The sequence below is a fragment of the Dreissena polymorpha genome, chromosome 2, assembly GCF_020536995.1.
Source record: "Dreissena polymorpha isolate Duluth1 chromosome 2, UMN_Dpol_1.0, whole genome shotgun sequence".
Taxonomy (NCBI): Eukaryota; Metazoa; Mollusca; class Bivalvia; order Myida; family Dreissenidae; genus Dreissena; species Dreissena polymorpha.
Genome location: NC_068356.1, coordinates 36,762,573 through 36,783,835, shown reverse-complemented (window position 1 = coordinate 36,783,835; position 21,263 = coordinate 36,762,573). Strand labels below are relative to the sequence as shown.

Here is a 21,263-nt window from a genome sequence, read left to right as displayed (position 1 = left end):
GATGTCCTGTTAAGGTAGGGAAATGTGTACATGACTGATTGGTGAATTGGCCAATTCGGTTAATGAGTGAATTCATATAAAATCGTACCTTTAGGTACAAAGATCTTGACGATTTAAATTTCACGGATACACACATAATTAATAAAGATTTTAGATAGATAAATGAGTTGGTTAAGCTTGTCTGTGAATGCACGTATGGCTGGCTGGATGTATAGACGGACAAATGTAAGATTTTAGATAGATAAATGAGTTTGTTAAGCTTGTCTGTGAATGCACGTATGGTTGGCTGGATGGATAGACGGACAAATGTATGGATGGACAGTCATATGCGCACCCGACCCTGGTGTAAATGTTTTGCTTATATATGAAAGAGGTGTAAAAATCTTGTATTAGCTTGCATAGTTGTAAATTGTACTTGAATTTTTAATTCACTCGAACAGTTGTATATATATATATATATATATATATATATATATATATATATATATATATATATATATATATATATATATATATATATATATATATATATCACACAGATCCCCATGTTAACCAACATACCACGACAAGGTTTCAAGTAACATTTTAGTATTAGTATGTATGTATGATTTAAGCAGTATGCGAGTCAACACTTTGAGGAGTTTGCAAAACGGATATGGACCGTTCGTATATCGGGCCGTCCTGACCTATTATTTAGATGTAGTTGAAATATAGTGATGTGTGTCCTACTTGAAATTAGTCAGTCTGTCAACAACTTCGTAAAATATTCTGGTAAAATTGTTCATGCTTTATGGTATATTTTAAAAATAATCCGACGGCTTTAAATATGAGCAACTCTGTTTATTCATTCATGTTGGGTCCAGGTAATGTAGCGATTAAATTATTGAAACACTTTTCGGAATTGGTGGGTGGGGATTGTCGACCAATTTTCCTGTATAATGTATAGACAGAAAATTTACTCGAATTGTATATAGTGTTTATAAAGTTCTTGTAAATTTCAGCAAATTTATTGCTTAACAGCTTATTCTTAAGTTAAAGCAGCTACCCCTGCAATATTGGATCGTATTGTTGTAGTGCAGTGTGAAGGATTGAACCTGTCGGTTCTTAATATCCATGCAATGATGTATCCTACGATTAAAGTCCATATAAACGTACTCCCAGAGCCTTTGTTAATTTTTGCTATGGCCGCTCTGGACGTCCATATGCACCCCTTCATGAACACAACAGTTACTGCAGTTCTGCGAAGCTATTCCAGGCATGTGCATGACTGAACAGACGTCCAATTAAGGAAACCGATAAAAAAATAACAAATTGCAGCCTACGGACGTTATCATTTGCATGCAACCTAAAAAGCACTATGTTGTTTCAACAAACTATTCTTGTTAAAATTTTTATGTTGAAATTTGAAACAGTGTAAATTTTTGACATCGTTATTGACTTGGGCTACAGGGGTCCTAGGACTCCTAACTTGGAAAAAAAGGAGACCAAAAGAAGAAAATAGGAGTCCCATTGAATTTTGCACATGCTTAAAATGTTCAGCAAAAAATAATCATTTGAACAAAGAATGAAAATAAAATTAATTTATGGTTACTTAAATCAAAATTTGTGTTGTTAAAAAGATCAAATAAATGAAAGTGTTGTGTTAAAGAGCTGTCGTCAGATTCACTCTAAAATTTATGTGGGACATGAATGAAGAGGAAAAATCATTAATGTATGGAATATGGATAAAAAAAATTGTATTATTTTATTTGTAATCTGTACATGATAGTCCTCATAATTTGCATTCCATCCTCCATTAATGGTACCGTAAGTAAAGACATTCTGAAAACAGAAAATACAATCTGCGCCCAAATTGTCTAACCCAGATTTTTCTACAGATTGCAAAAAATTATACAGACTCCAGGATATCTTTACTCATACATAATAAGCTCAGATTTTCCACAATACACCTTATGTAAGTCTATGCAATCATACACAAAAACAGTAGACTTTATTCATGTGTTTTATATCACTCAATTAAATATAAAGGAACTATACATTCAGAAGAAAAGCTTTTTTTTTAACAGAAATCCTTTCAAATTATCGATGCCATACTTTGTTTACTGTTACAGATGGTTAAATTTGTGTACCAGAAACCTGCAGGATGTCACGCTATGACATCGAGAAGTTTGATTCACCGCCAGACCCTGACCTGGTCTGTTGCATCTGTCAGTGCGTCCTGGACAAGGCAGTGGAGTGCCCATGTCGCCATGTGTTCTGCCAGGCATGCATTGAGAGGTGGCTCTCCAGCCGACCCACCTGCCCAACTTGCCGGACAAGGACAAGGAAGCAGGATTTAAAACCAGTTTTGCCTCTGGTACAGAATATGATCAACAGGTACACTGACTTTATATGTTATAGATATGTTGGTTAAGGTAATGCTGTTAATTACAGAAACTCTAGCAAGTTTTATTTAGATGCATCATTTTCATTAAGAACTGACTGTTGTTGAACAATTGTTCAGAAAATTTTGCATTTTATGTTAACTTGAAAATGTGTCTAGTAGTAGACTTGATAATGAGTATTCTACAAATTAATATTCAGATAACATGCAGACCACTACAATTCGAACATGGAAATTTAAATTACACATATAGGCGGAATCAGGCTTTTCCCCAGTGCATTAAATTTCATCATGAGGTCTGAATTTGACCTAAATTTCCTTGTATCTTTGTGTGCTTGTTTTTGCTGTGGAAAAAGGTAGAAATTAAATTAAACAACATGTCAAATTAAGAAAAAAAATGAAGCCATCATTGCCACTGTTATTGTATGCACTTGTGCCCCCCCCCCCAAAAAAAAAATAAGATTTATCGAGAAAGGCCCGGGCGTGTATATCCTTAGGTAAATATAAAACAAAAAATTATTTGCTTTCCAACAGATTGATGATGTTATGTGACTTCCGTGATAATGGCTGCCTTGAAAAGATCATGCTGGAGTATTATGACCGCCACATCTCAACATGCGGCTACGAAATGAAGACATGCCGCTTCTCAAAATGTGGCAGACAGATTCTGCGTAGAGACCTGGAGGAACATGAGAGTTCCTTGTGTGAACACCGGGAGAGGGTCTGTCAGGGGCAGTGTGGCTTGATGGTAGCCCTCAGTGACCAGGCCTCACACAACTGTGTCGTCGCCCTCAAAGAAAACATTGATGGTTTGACATTGTCTTTATGCCAAATTCAAAATCGCATCATATGTAACAAAGTTTTTATTGACTTATTTTTCCATACATTTTAAGGCTTTTCATTTTAAATCAAAGGTTAAGATTTCTTTCTTGTCTATCTTTTATATATTTTTAGTAAGATCAATTGGCATGGTTCTCAAGTCAAATTGAACTTTGAACATGGTATTGATTAATCCCACGCTTTTTGAAAAGCGTGGGGATATTGTGGTTATCTCCGCGTCTGTCCATCCGTCCGTCCTGGCCACTATCTCCTACACTATAAGCACTAGAACCTTGAAACTTACACACATGGTAGCTATGACTGAGCATGTGCGACCCTGCACTATTTGGAATTTTGATCTGACCCCTGGGTCAAAAGTTATGGGGTTGGGGTGGGGCCAGGTCAGAGATTTTCACTCATTTTTATGCCCCCGGTATGGTGCATTGGCCATAACTTTTGCAATATTTAAGATAGCAACTTTATATTTGGCATGCATGTGTGTCTCACGGAGCTGCACATTTTGAGTGGTAAAAGGTCAAGGTCATCCTTCAAGGTCAAAGGTAAAAAAAAAAATCAAGGGAAGTAATAAGCTTTAAAGGGAGGTAAGTAATGAACCTGCCAAATGATAATTTTTTGTAAATAAATCAAAGCCGCGCAGTAGGGTGGCATTGTGTTTCTGACAAACACATCTCTTGTTTTATGTTGTTTTACATTAACTTCTTCATTTCTACACTGATTCTTAATTTCACTTCCAATTGATACCGAACATCTCTTGTGACAATACGGTCAATCTCAACTATGGCCATAACGTTTGCAATATTGAAGAAAGCAACTTGATATTTGGCATGCATGTGTATCTCATGGAGCTGCACATTTTGAGTGTGAAAGGTCAAGGTCATCCTTCAAGGTCAAAGGTAAAAAAACAATTCAAGGGAAGTAATAAGCTTTAAAGGGAGGTAAGTATTGAACCTGTCAAATGATATTTTTTTTTAATAAATCAAAGCGGTGCAGGAGGGGGCATAGTGTTTCTGACAAACAGATCTCTTGTTTTAAGTAATTTTACATTAACTTCTTCATTTCTATACCGATTCACTTCCAATTGATACTGAACATCTCTTATGACAATACGGTCAATCTCAACTATGCATGGCCCCATTACCAACCCTGGGGTGCCCCCTGGGTCAAACATGCGGCGTGGGGATACGCATCGGCCTCTGCCACGCCATTTCTAGTTACATTGTTTCATGCATGCAATCTTAAGAATGTTCATACAGAACAAACAACTTCATAGTCTATATACTTATTATTAAAGCCAAAGTCCACTAACACTATGATACTTTATTATGCCGGAATCATTATGATGGACTTTGAATGAACCAGAATAAAAAAAACTCATTAAGATCATTAAATATCTAGATTGGAAAGAGAGGTTGCTTCATTCTACTCCTTTTAAAAACCCATCTTCTGCCACTAGAGGTTGTTAAAAAAACAAATAACTGTATGTGAAAATCTGTTTAAATTTAATATGGTTTTGCAAATATTCAATTGCAAATAAAAATATCATACTTAAAAACCTCAAATACAAGTTTTGGGATAAGTGTCTTTGTAGATTTATTTAATTACTTAAAAATGTCATCAGGCTGGTCTTGTTTTTATCAAGCCCCCTATGAGCGTTTGTCTGTTGAGTTTGGCAATGTCCAATAAAAAGACTGTCTTAATGGATGTAACAGGGTGAATAATTATATGTGTATCAGATTCTTGAAGATTTCAAGAAGGTCACCAATCTAAATGCTTGCTTCCTTGTCCAATATTCAGACTTGGTCAGAACATTTGTGACAATAGTGTCACTGCTCACATAACATGTGTGTCAAAAGAGTGAAAAAAGCTTTGTTAGAAGTCTTTTTTTTATTAAACACACATCACAAAAGCAGATCAAGCAAAGGCATCAGACCAGGACCTTCTTTCTGTTTGTTTTGTATTACATTGATACATGTTTATATCTAAATTTGTTACTGTTAATCTTTATCTCTAATAATTTGTATTTTTATTTCAGAGAAAAACCACATGATTGAAATTTTGAAAGCCAAGCTACAAGAGCTGAACAATCTGTCCCAGTCTTTAAAAGACCAACTTGAGCAGTTACGGCAACAGTTGAATGATCGACCCCCAAGGTTGCAGAATCTTTTTGATGCCATAAGTGACACAAGCAGTTTAAGTGATGGTGAAGTGTTTATGTCAGATTATGACATAAGTGAGGATTCGTTTCCAGATACGCTGTCTGAACATTCAGATGATGAGGAGAGCATAAACCAGAATAATAATAATTCAGGAGAGGGTAATGATAGAACATCGGCTGCAACAACTGGTAGGCAAGGGGACGGTAGTAATGAAGATGGTTCTGATGTTGTAGAACAGGTTCGTAGGACGGTTATGAACAGTTTACTGGAGCTTTCCTCTAGGCTTGAAAGGGTAAGAAATCAAATGAGAGCGGTTTTGAATTCAGGTTTAGCACAAGAACAGGCTGCTGGCAATACAAATGATAATGTCAGAAATCCAGCAGTTGCTGTTGATAATGTACAAAGCAATAGCGATAGAACGTCAGCTCCCAGGCACAGGATAGTATTACATGATTCGCCAGAGAGAAATGAAGGGGATAATGACAGTGAGGCTGATGAAAACAATGATGTTGACACTGATGAAATCCCAACTGATGTAGAAAACAATGATGTTGACACTGATGAAATCCCAACTGATGTAGAGAGGGATGAGTCTGACTACCATTCAGATGAACACCATGAGGAGACTGACCGCTCTATGTCCTCTCCAGAGCCCTCACACCGATCATTGACCAGTCCTGGGAGGACCAGTTCACGTTCACCGTTAGACTGGTCTCCTATGAATACAGATGTTGATGATGACGATGAAGATAACCATAGCAATAATGCCAGTATGTCAGTATCCAACCATGTGATAGTCACACAACCACCAGAGTCTCCAACCGCCTCGTGGAGTTCCGACAACTCATCCAGTATACCTACCATATCTTCCCCTGTTTTGACAGCCAGGTCAAGGGCCAGCACCTCGCCCCCAAGCAGCCCTGTGTCACTAGTCTCCTCCTCAAGTCTCAGCAGCTCTCAGCGTAGCTCCTCCTCATTATCTCCATCCTATACAAACCGTAGCTCCACTCCTCACCATTCTGAATCCAATCATCCAGACAGCAATCCAGCCAGCCCTAGGATTTCATCCGTGTCTTCTCCTAGTAATGGTCCTGAGGATGAGTGGGAACTTGATTATGAAAGTGATGGTGACAATCTTGATTCTGATGGTAACCATAACGAATTGAAAAGTGATGCCACTGATGGGCATTCTAACCCCATTGAAATCAGTTCTGAAGTTAGTGAAAACCAAAACCATAATAACAGTGATGATTGTAGCAGACATTCTGAAGAATCTACACATTCTGAAAGGCTTAAAATGTATGCAACTAGTGATAACGTTCAGAGTAATGATGATAGTGTGGATAGTGAAGGAGCTGATTTGGATTCGGCAGTTGATGCTCCTTTGAGAAGCAATCATAGTGAAGACAGTGACCAAGAGTATGTTAACCATAATTCTCCAGTGTTTAGACCAATGGAAAACAAAAGTGATAATAATGACCATACTGGTGCAAAAGGTATTCAACAAAATTCAGCTATTGAAGAATACGACCCCAGATACCCTTCCTTTGGGAAGTGGTCACCACAAAGATCTCGTAGGAGTGCTCCTGCTACTCCCACATATCAGCATGGCTCTTCCTCCAATATTAACCGCTGTGAACCAGACAGCACACAACTGATTCCTAATTCATCCTCACCAAAAGAGGGATCACAGACCAAAACGCAATCCCCCTATAGTCATAGAAGACGGATAAAAAGAGAAAGAGTCTCTGTCAGTACTAGTGATAGTGATGATTCTGATACAATGAAATACTTAACAAAACGTAAGAGGCGGTCAAATGATATGCAGGTCGAAAATGGTGCAGCCGGATATAGCAATGACATGGAAACGGCGTCTAGTAAACGATACAAGTTCAGAAAAAGGAGGCATGATGATGATTCTTGCAGTGAAATTAACAGCAAGCATGGACGGTATGATGATAGATATTATGCAAGACCTTACCCAGACACTAAGTTGAGTAGCTTTAAAGAAAAGGAAGACCAAAAGGAGAATGGTCAAAGTGGTAAGAGGAGCTTCAACAGGTTCAACATGCCACACAAAAGATCAAGCACTGTTCAGAGTGACAGTATGCAGGAGTCAAATGCACAGAGTTTGAAGCTGAAAATTGACTTATCCGTGATAAATTACTCGGGGCCTCTGGCTTCTGAGTCTAGTTCTACATTACCAAGTGCAACTTTCGTCCGAAGCTCAGCAAACATTACACCTAGTCAATTTCATACATCCTCACGCCATCATTCTGTTCAGCAGTCATTCAAAGGCCACACACATAAAGTATCTGAAACCAATTCGGGATCTTCAAACCGAAGACACAATTCCAGTCCTGGTCACAAAGCGGAAAGCAGACGAAGTAGGAACGCAAACCACTCCCCTAGCCCTAATGCAGGAAGTGCTAATAATACTTGTGGTAATAATCAGAACTCTACTAATGAATCCTTTGAGGAGTCTGACAGCAGCTCTGATGGAACCTGGGAACCTTGCTCAGAGGCCGAGGCTTCTGACGATACGGTAACAGATGGGGAAGAATTCGAGACTGACACAAGTTATGAAGTGCGGGTGCCCAAATCCACTGCGACCCTCCTTGAGGAATATGCTTCAGACTCCTCTGACGATAGTTGGACGGTTGAAATGTCTCAGTAGAACTAAGTCACATTTGTTAGTTTTTTTCTTTTTCTGTCTGACGGTGTTTTAGTTTGTTACAATAATCTGGTTATGAAATCATGTTAACTTAACAAACATAGCAATGTTATTTTTGTGTATATACATGTACACTCTATTTGAATGTAGGCAATTTTTTAATAAAAAGAAGCACTCAAATCATGCTGCAAATTCGCTGTGCAGCAATTGTGTTATTGAAGTCTAGAATAGCAGACATTTTTCAAGCATTTCTCAGTTGTATTTCTTAACAATCAGGATCTTCATATGTTTGAAGTTTTCCTGTAAGGAAGTAGCATATATTCACACTTTGTTCATCTGTTTGAATTCTTCTCTTGATGGATTTATGTTGGGGTGGGTCTCGAAGAAATTTCCCCCGATAACCTTTTCCATTTTTGTCCGTCACTTTTTTCGATCCCACGAGTTATTTCAGAAATTAATGAGCAGAATTTGATAGAGCTTACATGGTTGTCGTGCCATTCCAGTCTAAGAATTCTAATTGTCCTTTGAGTTTGATATTTATATGTCATTGCATAATATATTTTTCATTTCTTAGCGAGATCTCCGACACTTATGATCAAATTTTTATGAGAATCTATCTGCACTTAGGGTGGACATTTAAATCTTCAACGACCCAATTTTAATTAAACTTCAATATTGGGTGAAAATGCATGCATTTTCAGTTTGTTGTGCTCCAATAAGAAACAAGTTCCCGCCAGATATCTCGGGAAATGATAATGCGAGTTTGAATAGTTTAATATGCGGTTTTCCTGCGCATATTGTTTGGTCATTTTACATCAGTGATTTTCAAAGGGGTAATTGATCTTGAATGTCCAATTATTAGAAGTGTCCGCATGAGATCTCGGCCAATAATGATCCAAAATTGAATAAATATATGCAGCGAAGGCTTTGCTCATTTTAAAGGGGCCGTCCAACAGATTTTGGCATGTATTGAAGCTTGTCGTTAAATGCTTTAAATGCTTTATATTGATAAATTTGAACTAAAAATCCCCTGTAAAAAAAAAGAATCGATAAAAAAAAACGAAAAAAGGTAAACCTCAACAGGGCTCGAACCACTGACCCCTGGATTCCTGAAGTAAAAAGCCTCCCGCCTAGATCACTCGACCATCCACGCTCATGTTTTGAACGGATGTATTTATAGCTATATAAGCAATCCTCGTAGTTTCCCTAAATATCGTTTCGCGTCGATACGACGCTTTATCTGTTGGACGGCCCCTTTAATGTCACGTCGTTCCTATTCTTACAGGTCGGTGTCATTGTCCCGGTATGCTGAAATTTTTAAGTGTTATTGGCTTTCCCATACATTGACAACGCGCCAATCAGGGAGCACCCATCACGGATATTCTTTTTGTTATAATATTCGAACATATTTGATTGATGTGAATACAACGAAAGATCCGTAAATGTTCAAAAACAACAATTACTTCGTAAAGTAAAGTAAACCCATGTTCCTTATAGCAATAGCCAGGATTTCAACGCTAGAGTTGGTCTGGTAACATTGATTTAACGGCATCCAAAATGCTCGTCTTTATTTTAAACACAGTTGAATTTCGGAATTTGATGACGGCAGCTGCAGATATGTGGGATAGCTCGCATGAATTATGCAAATAAACGCAAACCGAATGGACCCGATTCTGACTCGAGATCATCCGATAAACGAAACCAGATGACATCGTGAAAAGATTTTAGGTGTTTGTATTTTGTAACGTTTTTACTACTATGTTACTCGTTTCAGGGTCTTCCTATTGTAATTAATGTTCGTTTGGCACGTTTTGTTGTTGGACGTTTATTTTTAAAACACTAGACTTGGGCAGTGTTTACGAATCTTTAATATGCACAAATTTTAAGTGTGTTTATGGTCACTTTAACTTCTCGATTTGCACTACACACATAACCTTAATACCATTGAATTGTTGAAAATATAATTCTGTTTATATGTGATCAGCTCTACAGTTACTGCAAACCTTATTTAAATACAAAGTTTTGTTATTTCTGTATCGACACATTTCAGTATTTCAAGGTAAATTTATATCGCCCCATTGGTGCAGAAAGGTACCATGTGCCTTCTAATTTCAATGTTACATGGTATCTTTTTGCACCAATGGCACGATATTTCCTGTTTATTTCTGTTCTGAACTTTCATCTTCAAATGTTATATTATTTTTGTATGCCTTGTAAATGAAAAGAACGACAAATCTGTTATTGAAAATGTAAATTAACCGTACTTCCTCTGTAAAGGTCACTTTTACTATGCCCCCCTTCGAAGAAGAGGGGTTATATTGTTTTGCACATGTCGGTCGGTCCGTCGGTCGGTCCGTCCGTTCACCAGATGGTTTCCGGATGATAACTAAAGAATGCTTACGCCTAGGATCATGAAACTTCATAGGTACATTGATCATGACTTGCATATGATCCCTATTGATTTTCAAGTCACTAGGTCAAAGGTCAAGGTCTGCTATGACTCGAAACAGTAAAATGGTTTCCGGATGATAACTCAAGAATGCTTACGCCTAGGATCATGAAACTTAATAGGTACATTGCTCATGACTTGCAGATGACCCTATTGATTTTCAGATCACAAGGTCAAAGGTCACAGTGACTCGAAACAGTTAAATGTTTTCCAGATGATAACTCAAGAATGCTTACGCCTAGGATCATGAAACTTCATAGGAACATTGATCATGACTGGCAGATGACCCCTATTGATTTTCAGGTCACTAGGTCAAAGGTCAAGGTCATAATGACTCGAAACAGTAAAATGGCCGGATGATAACTCAAGAATGCTTACGCCTAGGATCATGAAGCTTCATAGGTACATTGATCATGACTGGCAGATGACCCCTATTGATTTTCAGGTCACTATGTCAAAGGTCAAGGTCACACTGACTCCAAATAGTAAAATGGTTTCCGGATAATAACTCAAGAATGCTTACGCCTAGGATCATGAAATTTCAAAGGTACATTGATCATGACTGGCAGATGACCCCTATTGATTTTCAGGGCACTAGGTCAAAGGTCAAGGTCAAAATGACTCGAAACAGTGTAATGGTTTCCTGATGATAACTCAAGAATAATTAGTCCTAGGATCATGAAACTTCATAAGTACATTGATCATGATTGGCAGATGACCCCTATTGATTTTCAGGTCACTAGGTCAAAGGTCAAGGTCACAGTGACATTAAACGTATTCACACAATGGCTGCCACTAAAACTGACAGCCCATATGGGGGGCATGCATGTTTTACAAACAGCCCTTGTTATAAGTGAATATATTGAAAAGAGATAGATTCATGAGACGTTATTAACTCGGCTGTTTTCGGAGAAATGTATTGTCATAGCCAGCTCGTCGTCTGCCGTCTGCGTCGTGCTAAAACCTTGACATGTGTCTCTAAAATCAAAGTGCCTCCACCTACAACTTTGAAACTTCATATGTAGATGCACATTGATGAGTTCTACACGCCACACCCATTTTTGGGTCACTAGGTCAAAGGTCAAGGTCACTGTGCCCCTTTTAAATATCTGACAAGCTTTCATTGATTTAAAACTGCACCCGCAGCCGAGCATTGGCAGCCGTTATGCGGTGCTCTTGTTTTATACTTTTATGTCTGTAAGCTTTGAAACCTTTTGTTCTGAAAGTAATTTATTCACCTCATTTTTCCCGCGTTTCTATCAGCTATATTTGATAGTTTGACTGTGTCATTAGTGCAAAGTTACTTTTAGGAAACCAGACCAGTTCACATGTTAATTTGTATCGGATTCTAACGGAATTATCTGTATCTTATCTTTGGTTTCCTGCATGAAGTTAATTTCTGACCAGTAATACGGACTTGTATGATCATTTGTCGGTATTGCAATATCTTTTATCAGGAGACCCGAGTGTTCCTATTTTGTAGAGAGGTGCGTTATCGTTAGTCGCATTTTTGGCTTGGATATGGACAGCTGTCATATTAGTGATGTCCATTATCTTATCATACTTTATCTGGGTGTTATTCGTATACATTTCTCTATTCAAACCAATATTTGAAACTGGTGCCATGAACAGCTTGATTGAGCGAGTATCGGTGGTACCAGACTTTTTCATTCTCGTTGTGAATTTCGCTCACATCATATAATATATATATATAATTATTTTGTGATGTGCTGCCATTATCATTTATGTCATTGTTGAGTTAAATAGATGTTTGTTGATTAAACGTGTAATCAATGTCCAAATAGCAGTTTTGGTTTGATTTATACTTCCCATTGTGCATAGATCTATTTCTAGTATGATAAAATGTTCTTTGATATTGCACGGGTATCCACGGCAATTAGTTCCCTACCAAAGTTCACCGGAGTTGCCAACAGGCTTACCCCCGGCCCGTTCGTCTTTCCGTCCGAATTTGGATCCTGCGATAACTCAAAAAGTACTTGAGCTATGTTGATGAAACTTTATTTGTTGACACAGGACCATATATGGAATATACAAGTTATTTCTCCGGACAATAAGGGCATACTGAAATCTGGATTCTGTGCCATTTCAAAAAGGTGAGTTTATGAAACTCGGTAATTGGGTAGATGGCGATATTAGAAGTTTGCACTTTATTTCAATTTTGTACGTCTTTTTAACCGTCCATCCGTCAATTAGTCCGAAAAATCTGGATTCAGCTTTACATCGAAAAGTATGTAGGATAGATAAGGCCATATGGGGAGAACCGGTATTTACGTTATTCAAGATTGCTTAGTCGTACAATAACGGGTTATGCTATGGTTATAGAAATAATTTAAAACTAAAACCTGGAGACTGCGGTATGAAAATGTACTTACCACAGGATGATGAAACTCAGTGAGTGCATAGATTGTCCTATGTTGATTTTGTTCGTTTCATAAGACGAACAATTCTGGTTGCTATGGTTACATAAATAAATGAAAACTGAAATCTACATTCTGCAATAACTAACGAGTACTTACGGTGAGCTAGGTTGCTCAAACGTGTGGAGAAACTTCTTTTTCCGACAAATTTACCCGGTAAGGGACCTCTGTTTTGTCTGCGCCAGTACGCCGAAAGCAGCTCTTATCTGAGTATCATTTATTGATGTTTTTTTTTGTTTGGTTGCTGTTTTAATGAAATATCCTCTGTTTGTGAAATTATTGCTCTATACGAGCATAAACAGTTTTGTAGCTTACGCGGAGCATTAAATATAAGGACGATGCACTTGAAAATAATAATACATGTACTATCCAAACTAATGTATCGTCAGTACACTACAGAGATAAAAAATCAACTTTAACATTTATAGTAGACATAAACGTTAAAGATCTTTATTGAGTTAATATATATGAAAAAAATGGTTATATTTTGCTTAGTTCATTGTCTGGAATTCAACAAGAATTGTTAAATTTATAATGCTCATACATTTTTTTAACTTGTTCAATTTACTTAATGATGCTTTTTTAATGCTATCTTGTTATCTGCAGGTTTCAATTTACGTTAACCCTTTATAACAAGGAAGTTAACGTGCACTTTTAGTGAATGCCTTCATCTCCTCAAAATCGGATTAAGCAGGGACCTATACAAACAATGTTTGTATAGGTCCCTGGATTAAGAAATAGTCGATAATATTTATCGGCGGTTATTATTCTACAAAGTTAACATTTTCTTTCTGCGCGCGCTACAAAAGAAAATAATTTTTTAATATCGTTGCGTAACAAAATGATTAAATCTCATAATAAGCATTCACCTGTGTGGACTTCTTCGTTAAACTGAAAATAGTGTGGGGTTATTTCATACACGTATTTTTAATTACGTTGAGTCATGCCATTTTGTATGTGATAGATTTATTGCACACCTATTTGGTACACGTAACTAATAAACGTTATGTAGTCCCTCTAAATATCCAACTAGTCTATTTAAGAACATAAATAATACATTTAAGTTTCCCAATCTCCACTTCCTAGTCTTAGACAGCAGACATGTTATCGAACCTTCGAATCACCCAATCGCGTTAAAGGTATAAATATTCGTTAAACTCGATATAGGAAGTGAATGTAGATTTACCATTTTAAGTTTAGTGCGATACACTTGATCGTTTAATCACCGGTTTAGGATTTACGATGTTTTGAAGTCGCTTCGGCAAAGCGTAACCTGGTACAGGGGGATTTTGTGTTATTTTAATAGACACAAATATTTTCATTCTGTCGTATTGAAGATATTAGAAATTCAACCGTGTAAACTAGTTGTTATTGTCGCGTATGCGCGAACACAACCATTGTGGTCTACAATTAAAATTAATTAGACGCTGAAATACCGTTGTGAGTGCCATAAATATCGCGATCAAACTAAATGATATAGAAACTGATTTTCAAACGTGCATACTAACGTGACCTTAGGCGCATTGAAAACCGGGTGTCATGTGCGCTTTACGCAAATTTCTTTGTGCTGCGCTCGTGCTCGCAAGGGCCTGGTCGACCGTGAAGAGCACGTGCATCAACAGCACTACGTTTACGCAGACTCACTCGGACATTACGAAAATAACAAGCAATCTTTTCTGGAATTGTTCGCATGTCATGTTTGTTTACGTCTCAAACAACATAATCCCGGAGCTCAGCAACGACTCGTTCGATTCCTTGTGGTCAATGCGGATTCTTCATCTCAGCTATAACAACATCTCGTTCATTCAGGAAGGGACGTTTTCGGGCCTTCGTCAGTTGACGCATCTCAACATTTCACACAATTCGCTCAAAACGTTACCACTTAACTTCTTTGACAACAAACCCGCTTTAGCGCATGTGGACCTTTCTCGGAACCGTATAACTCGCATATCGCTGTCCGTGTTCAAGAAATACGAGTTGTCTAACCTTAGTGTTGTGGATCTGAGCCATAACCTGCTAACTGCTTTCGAGCCCTGGGCATTCGTCAACTCGCCTATACCTTTGGTCAACTTGTCCTTCAACAATATATCGACGTTCACGAACACAGGGAACTGGAGTTACACCAAAAGAGTGATCTACGATTCGGTAAGCACTGAACAAAAACATCAAAGTCGGTATAAAAAGTGTGTGAGAATGAACTAGTGAATGAGTGAGTAACTTGTTCGTCAGTGAATGAGGTAATATCATCTAGTTAGTTGATTGTTTATTACGGCGACAGCATTTGACACTATTTGTAGTTTTATGACATGTTTCTGATAAATTATGATTATACAATTTACCAAGTTATAAGCAGACATATTAAATATAATAAACTTCTACTTTATACCTAATAGTGAAATATATGGAATATCTAGCGCAAGCGCTAATTAAAATATTACATTTTGCTTGATTATATAATGCGTCATCAAATCAAATGGGCACTTGTATCACGTATCATTTTCCCTATCGTATACTACCTACAGGCTATGACTGATCTTCGATGGAACCAGATAACCACGTGGCACGACTGGTACCTGATGCAATACAAGGACACGACGGCAGGGCCTGAAAGCATAGAGGCGGTCCTACTTGAACTTCTCACCGACATCCGGGAAAACCCCTTGCACTGCGACTGCAACATGTACAATTTGGTGAAAACCATCAGCAATTCGTTTTACAAGTACTCAAACAACCCGTACATGAACGCGGAGTGTGCGTCTCCCCCGGAACTCAAAGGCAAGCGAATATTTTTCGACATTCCTGTGCGCAACCTTGTGTGCAATCTGACCGACAACTGCCCCGCCGGTTGTCTATGTCAGGACCACCCTGCCCTCCGACAGATGATTGTTTACTGCAACGGTAAAAACTTAACAGAGGTTCCGAAGGTGCTTCCGGATACGGAGTTTCCCGAATATGTTCTTTACCTGGGTAATAATTATATCACAAGAATTGACAATGTAAGCTACCTTTCCAAAGTTGTCAGCCTGTCATTGCCCAATAATTTTCTGACTGATCTTCCGGATTTTGTTATGCAAACTGTTGCCGGAGACGACAACGCGTTCGTTAATTTCAGCAATAATCAGCTGCAGCAAATCCCGGAAAGCACGCAGAACATAAAATATCAAAATGCTCATTTCTATGGTAACAACCTAGAATGCTCATGTGACATGCTTTGGATGGTAGACTGGATCAAGCTGGCACCGGGATATGCGAACAAAGATTTATACTGTACATTTGATGGTAAAACGCATAAAATTATTGAACTGGATGAAGACGTTTTGAATTGCAGCAACGTAGGTAATATAATATTAATCGTTGTCCTATCGGTTGTCTTTGTGATCGTTATTGCCCTCATTATTACGGCCAAGCGGTGTCCGTATGAGACTAAAGTACTGCTGTTCAAAGTGTTGGGTATCCATCCGTCGGACAAGTACAAACTGGACGAAATTCCGGACATGCCCTACGACATGTGCGTCTCGTTCGACGAGAACGATGACTATGCGAGGCAATGGGTCATGAAGAAGCTGTTCAAGAATCTCGAGGGAAAGAAACCGTTCTTCCGGTTGTGCACGTTTGCCCGGGACGGCAAGGCGGGGGCGGAGGCCGAGAGCCGACTGAACCTTCTGGAGCGCAGCCGCAGGGTGCTGGTGGTACTGAGCAGCAAGTACGAGAAGAATCAGTGGAACGACTACGAGTTGTGTCAGACGGAGAGATTGGAACCGAACGAGGGCCGTGTGATATTCATTATATACGACAAAATCTCCGAGAAGAGGTCCAAGACGGAACCGTTAGCCACAAGGCTTAAAGAACGCAAGGTGTTTTCTGTGCATGACCGGCTTCTGTGGTCTAAACTGAGATACGAACTACCGAAACGGCCGTGTAAAATTCCAGATAAAGACCCGGCTGACACCGACGCAGGCGAAGAACAAATAAACATGTACTAGTACAAGATGAACAATACTGTGTTTTAAGCATAATCCATCTCGTATAATTCGAGTGTAAATAACTAGTCAATCAAAGCAGGAGTTGGAAAATGAGGACAGCGTTTCTTTGAATCTTCTGATATTTAGTTTAAACCTATTTACTAGTATTTTAGCTCGATTGCGTCGAAAGCCTCCGGCTTATAGAAACACTCTCAAGTCCGTTTCCTGGGCTAATAACCAGTACTGTCTTGGTGTCTTTGGAGAACGCTCCCCGAGTGGTGATCGAACCCGTGACGCTAGGCGGACACCTTATCCATTACGCCACGGCGAACTAATATTCTGATATTTGAAAGTGCGTATCTTACATAGCGGATATACACTGAACACGCAATTAGCACTGTGTACTAATATATGTGCATCTGGATTAATGTCGACTCTTTACGACACAGAAGTATAAATGTGTGGCTTTATTCTGTACCGTATGGAGATCTACGTATTTTATGTTCGTTTTAATCATTCATGTTACGTATCAAATAACGTGTATATCGTGTAATACATACCGATTACATTATTGAATTAATCTGAATGCTGTTCAAACTGATGGTTATCTATTATGAAGTTAGCCGTTAGTTCAAGCTGTATTCTTTAAATACATGTATGCTCTAAACATCTCTAATGTTTTGTATGTTAACTCATTACTACAGCAAGTAAAACATGTTTCGTAACACTATTGCATGTAACAGTATACGTTCCCGGGCCCTCTGGAAGCAAAATATTGTGAGCTACTACTGTGTCAATCTAGCTGCTTTAAGTTTGAGCGGATTATAAACGCTATGTTAGTATTTAATAAAATATCAATGAAAAGCTTTAAAAAGCTTTATAATTTTACAAATTTTGAAAGACGATTTTACACCAATCGACCAATATTAACATTGTTCTTAACGAAGTGTTGTTTCGCTTGTTTAAACAATGTGTGCATACTTTTTTGAATTTGAGACAAAGATTTTGTAAATAGTCATTTACTGTTTAACCAAAAAAGTCATTTAGTGTTTAACCAAACTGCGAACTAGTCGTTTTTAAACAACAGTTACATATATTCCAATGATGTATTGTGATTCATTGCGCATATTCATACATTAACAAATAAATATATATATAGCTGAAGTACGCCAAAGACTCTCAAGAAGTACTTTAGGCGGGAGAAAAGTATTTTGTACAATAAATCTTGCAGGTGATAATGATATGCTAAATAAATATCGCGTTTGACTTCCTGTTTCACATTATATTTATGTGATAAGAGGTCCAATAAAACTACAAGGTTTGTCCGAGTTTAATATGTTTTCTTCATAACTTTCTTTCGGAATGAGTCAATGTCTTCTACTTTGATACATTATTGACGTCTAAATTCTCCGTTTAGGTATCTTATTTGATACATCCATCTTTAGTTGTAAACCGCTATGTATATGGTCCGAGACAAATGTCTTATTTTTATAACAAAGGACTCATCAACATAAATCTGAATGATCTTTTGAGCATGTTCCCGTTATTGTTTATAAATTACGAGTCAAATGTCCTTAAAAATAAATACATTTTTTTTGTAATACGATTTAATATATACCCGGTAAACTTGTAAAATGCGCTTGTAGTGCCCACAGCTTTAAATGTTTTTGATTGTTCAAAGACCTTGCTATTTATGTAATGTCGAGTTTGCTGTTATTTGAAATACTTAAAGAAAATCCGTTTTCACCAGTTTTTATTCATCGTTCATTGTTTACTATACATTCTTAAAGTAAATGCAGTCAGTTTGTGAACTAAGTTTAACACATTATGAATTTCAATAACGTTTCTATAGAGCCTTTTCGCTCGGAATGCTGATTCATGTAATGTTCTCGTCTACTGATTTTCTTATTTGAATTCTACTTTTTTGTCCATTTTTTCAAGTTACATTTATGTCACATTATTTTATGAATTATTTGAATTATTCCCAACTTTTTTACTTGATCAATAAGCTTTCTTTGTAAAACTTGACCTTACGTTTAATATCACTTTCGTGTGAAAAGGACGGAACAGAAACTATAAGGATTCGTCAAGTTGATTGTTAAGATGGAAGATCGAGCTGTTTTCTGTGTTCTGAATGGTTCTGCATGGGCGCAGAATGGAACAATCTAGAAGTACAACATTGAAAAACCTAGCACGGATGGGTTCTGATGGTATGTGGCATTTATTGCAAATTCTGTAATAAGCGGGATCTAATATATGACTTTTTCTTATAATCATTCGAAATAAGATTTGGGAGAATAATAATGATGACAGACTACCGGTATGCAAAGATTGTGCGATAGTGTATACAAAAGTCGTGTTCTGAGAAAACTGGGCATAATGCATGTGCGTAAAGTGTCGTTCCAGATTAGCCTGTGCAGTCCGCACAGGCTAATCAGGGACGACACTTTCCGCCTAAATTGGATTTTTGCTAATAAGAGACTTCATAAATGTCATAAAAGCGGAAAGTGTCGTCCCTGATTAGCCTGTGCGGACTTCACAGGCTAATCTGGGACGACACTTTACGCATTTATAAGCATTATGCCCAGTTTTCTTAGAACGCGGCTCAAAACTACTTACTCAGTTTATTTACCACGTTATTATTTGAATTGCATTTTAACATACAATCTTGTTGCGACGCGTTCTGTGCAGGTAAAACACCATAGCAAGCTCATTACAGGTACTTGAGGAGGCTAGATTGTTTGCGTTTTATCCGAAGTATTGAAATAAACTTAGGAGGCTAGATTGCTTCCGTTTTATCCGCAGTATTCAAATAAACACCCGACGATGAACCAGGCTTCATATTTCAACATGTCGTAAGTACTTGATTTATGTAAGTAGTTTACAATACACGCATCAAACAAATTTGCCTACCAGTTTTTTTTTATTTCAGCTTATAATGTTAACGTTGGTTATGCAGCTATAAAGAATCTACATGTATCAAATATACAATTTTAGTAGAATATCGACAGTTTTTGTCCCTAACTATAGGCAACTATTAAACAATGCTAATTACCTCAATTGTTAAAGAAATTTATCTACAGACAATGTCAGATTCCGAAACCATTAAGAAAAAATGTATGCAACGACAAAAAGCTTCCAGTCGTTCCTCTATGGGGCATCGAACACGCGCCTACCAAAATCAGTTTCTTTAATGAGAAGTTTACGTAATTACAGGTCCGTTATCGTTATAGTGAAAATGCGAATAGTGGTACATCATGATCAGTTCATCCTAGCGATCTTAATACTACTTTTGATTTTCTCTCGCCCGCTAGAAGTGTCCCTGGGGCCACGTTTTGATAGTTATAAAAATCAATATTTAATTGAGTGTTTGTAATATCTATACCGTATTGACCGTCGATGTTCCCCGGTTATACGTTGGTTAAAATAAAGCATCTCTAAAACGACATTTTATAATCAGGTTAAGTTGAACTGCCATTTTGCATATTACATAAAGCCCGCGGCTGCCAAGGCTGCAAGGTACTGCTTATGTTTGGTGGAGTCTGCCCCCATGGTAAGCTCTGTGTAGAAGTCGGAGATCTGCACGTTGCTTACTCTTCCGTCGGCGTCAGGCCCGATGGCGTCGAACATGATCTTGATGAACTTCTCGTCTTTCTGGTTCAGCGCCTCGTGCAGCTTCTTGAACTCGTCGAACGATAAACGTCCGGTCCCGGAAATGTCGCCGGCACTGATAAAAGACATGGTCGCCTGGTGGATAGTGTTGCGGACCGCCTTGCCGTCTTGCTCATAGGCCTTTCGTCGACTGGATATGAAGTCATCGAGCTGAATAATTTTGGACCAGTCTGGTTCGTTAGTGAGAAACATAGATTTCGCCCAAAAGTTATCTATGTGACTCATCATGACGGGAGAATGTGTGTCATCGGGTTGGTAGATTTCCCTGAACGACCGTTTGCACGCTTCCCTGTCATCGATTGACAGAACGTCATTTTTGTTGAAATCGAGAAGCTTGAATGCAATCGTCCACTTTTGGAGCATCATATCGTCTGCCATGTTGAGGATTCTGCTTCTGAAAAAAAAAACATGGACGTTCTCGTTTTGGGAATTGAATTCTCTGTGAAAGTAATCATAGTTAATGGAATGTTAAGGACAACAAACGTATCACGTGAGATACACACGCTTATATTCCGCTACCAACAAGGCGGGCAGATGGGAACATGTGTTTGGGAACTGCAAAATCTCGTTGTAATCATCGAATTATTCACAGATCAGACGCAGAATGGCAATCATGAAATGAATTAAAAGTTCATCAGAATCACTTGTAAGGCTTCAATGAATACTCAATGAAGTATCGATTATAATGA

General features: G+C 38.0%; 4 protein-coding genes across 8 annotated transcripts in view; 2 read left to right on the top strand and 2 right to left on the bottom strand.

Annotated features, from left to right (window-relative positions):
- The window catches only part of LOC127866621 (cytochrome c oxidase assembly protein COX18, mitochondrial-like), a 284,996-nt gene that overhangs the window by 107,966 nt on the left and 155,767 nt on the right, over nt 1-21,263 (bottom strand). The window lies entirely within an intron of this gene.
- LOC127866615 (serine-aspartate repeat-containing protein F-like) lies at nt 693-12,304 on the top strand. 2 transcript variants are annotated; one of them, XM_052407293.1, is made up of 4 exons: nt 693-771; nt 2,112-2,376; nt 2,918-3,192; nt 5,256-12,304. In XM_052407293.1, exons 2-4 carry the CDS (start codon nt 2,144-2,146, stop codon nt 8,054-8,056), a joined length of 3,309 nt encoding a protein of 1,102 aa, XP_052263253.1. In that variant the 5' UTR covers nt 693-771; nt 2,112-2,143; the 3' UTR covers nt 8,057-12,304. The 2 variants fall into 2 exon arrangements, with proteins under 2 accessions (XP_052263253.1, XP_052263255.1); XM_052407295.1 differs by having other exon boundaries at nt 735-863.
- Nucleotides 14,028-18,223, top strand: LOC127866618 (SLIT and NTRK-like protein 6). Its single transcript, XM_052407298.1, has 2 exons — nt 14,028-15,085; nt 15,463-18,223. Exons 1-2 carry the CDS (start codon nt 14,480-14,482, stop codon nt 16,921-16,923), a joined length of 2,067 nt encoding a protein of 688 aa, XP_052263258.1. The 5' UTR covers nt 14,028-14,479; the 3' UTR covers nt 16,924-18,223.
- LOC127866625 (uncharacterized) overlaps nt 19,807-21,263 on the bottom strand; it is an 18,795-nt gene continuing 17,338 nt past the window's right edge. For all 4 annotated transcript variants that reach the window (XM_052407325.1, XM_052407326.1, XM_052407324.1 and 1 more), the window contains exon 2: nt 19,807-20,968. In XM_052407325.1, coding sequence (XP_052263285.1) covers nt 20,389-20,952 — 564 coding nt within the window. In that variant the 5' untranslated portion in view covers nt 20,953-20,968 and the 3' untranslated portion in view covers nt 19,807-20,388. The remainder of the gene's footprint in view (nt 20,969-21,263) is intronic.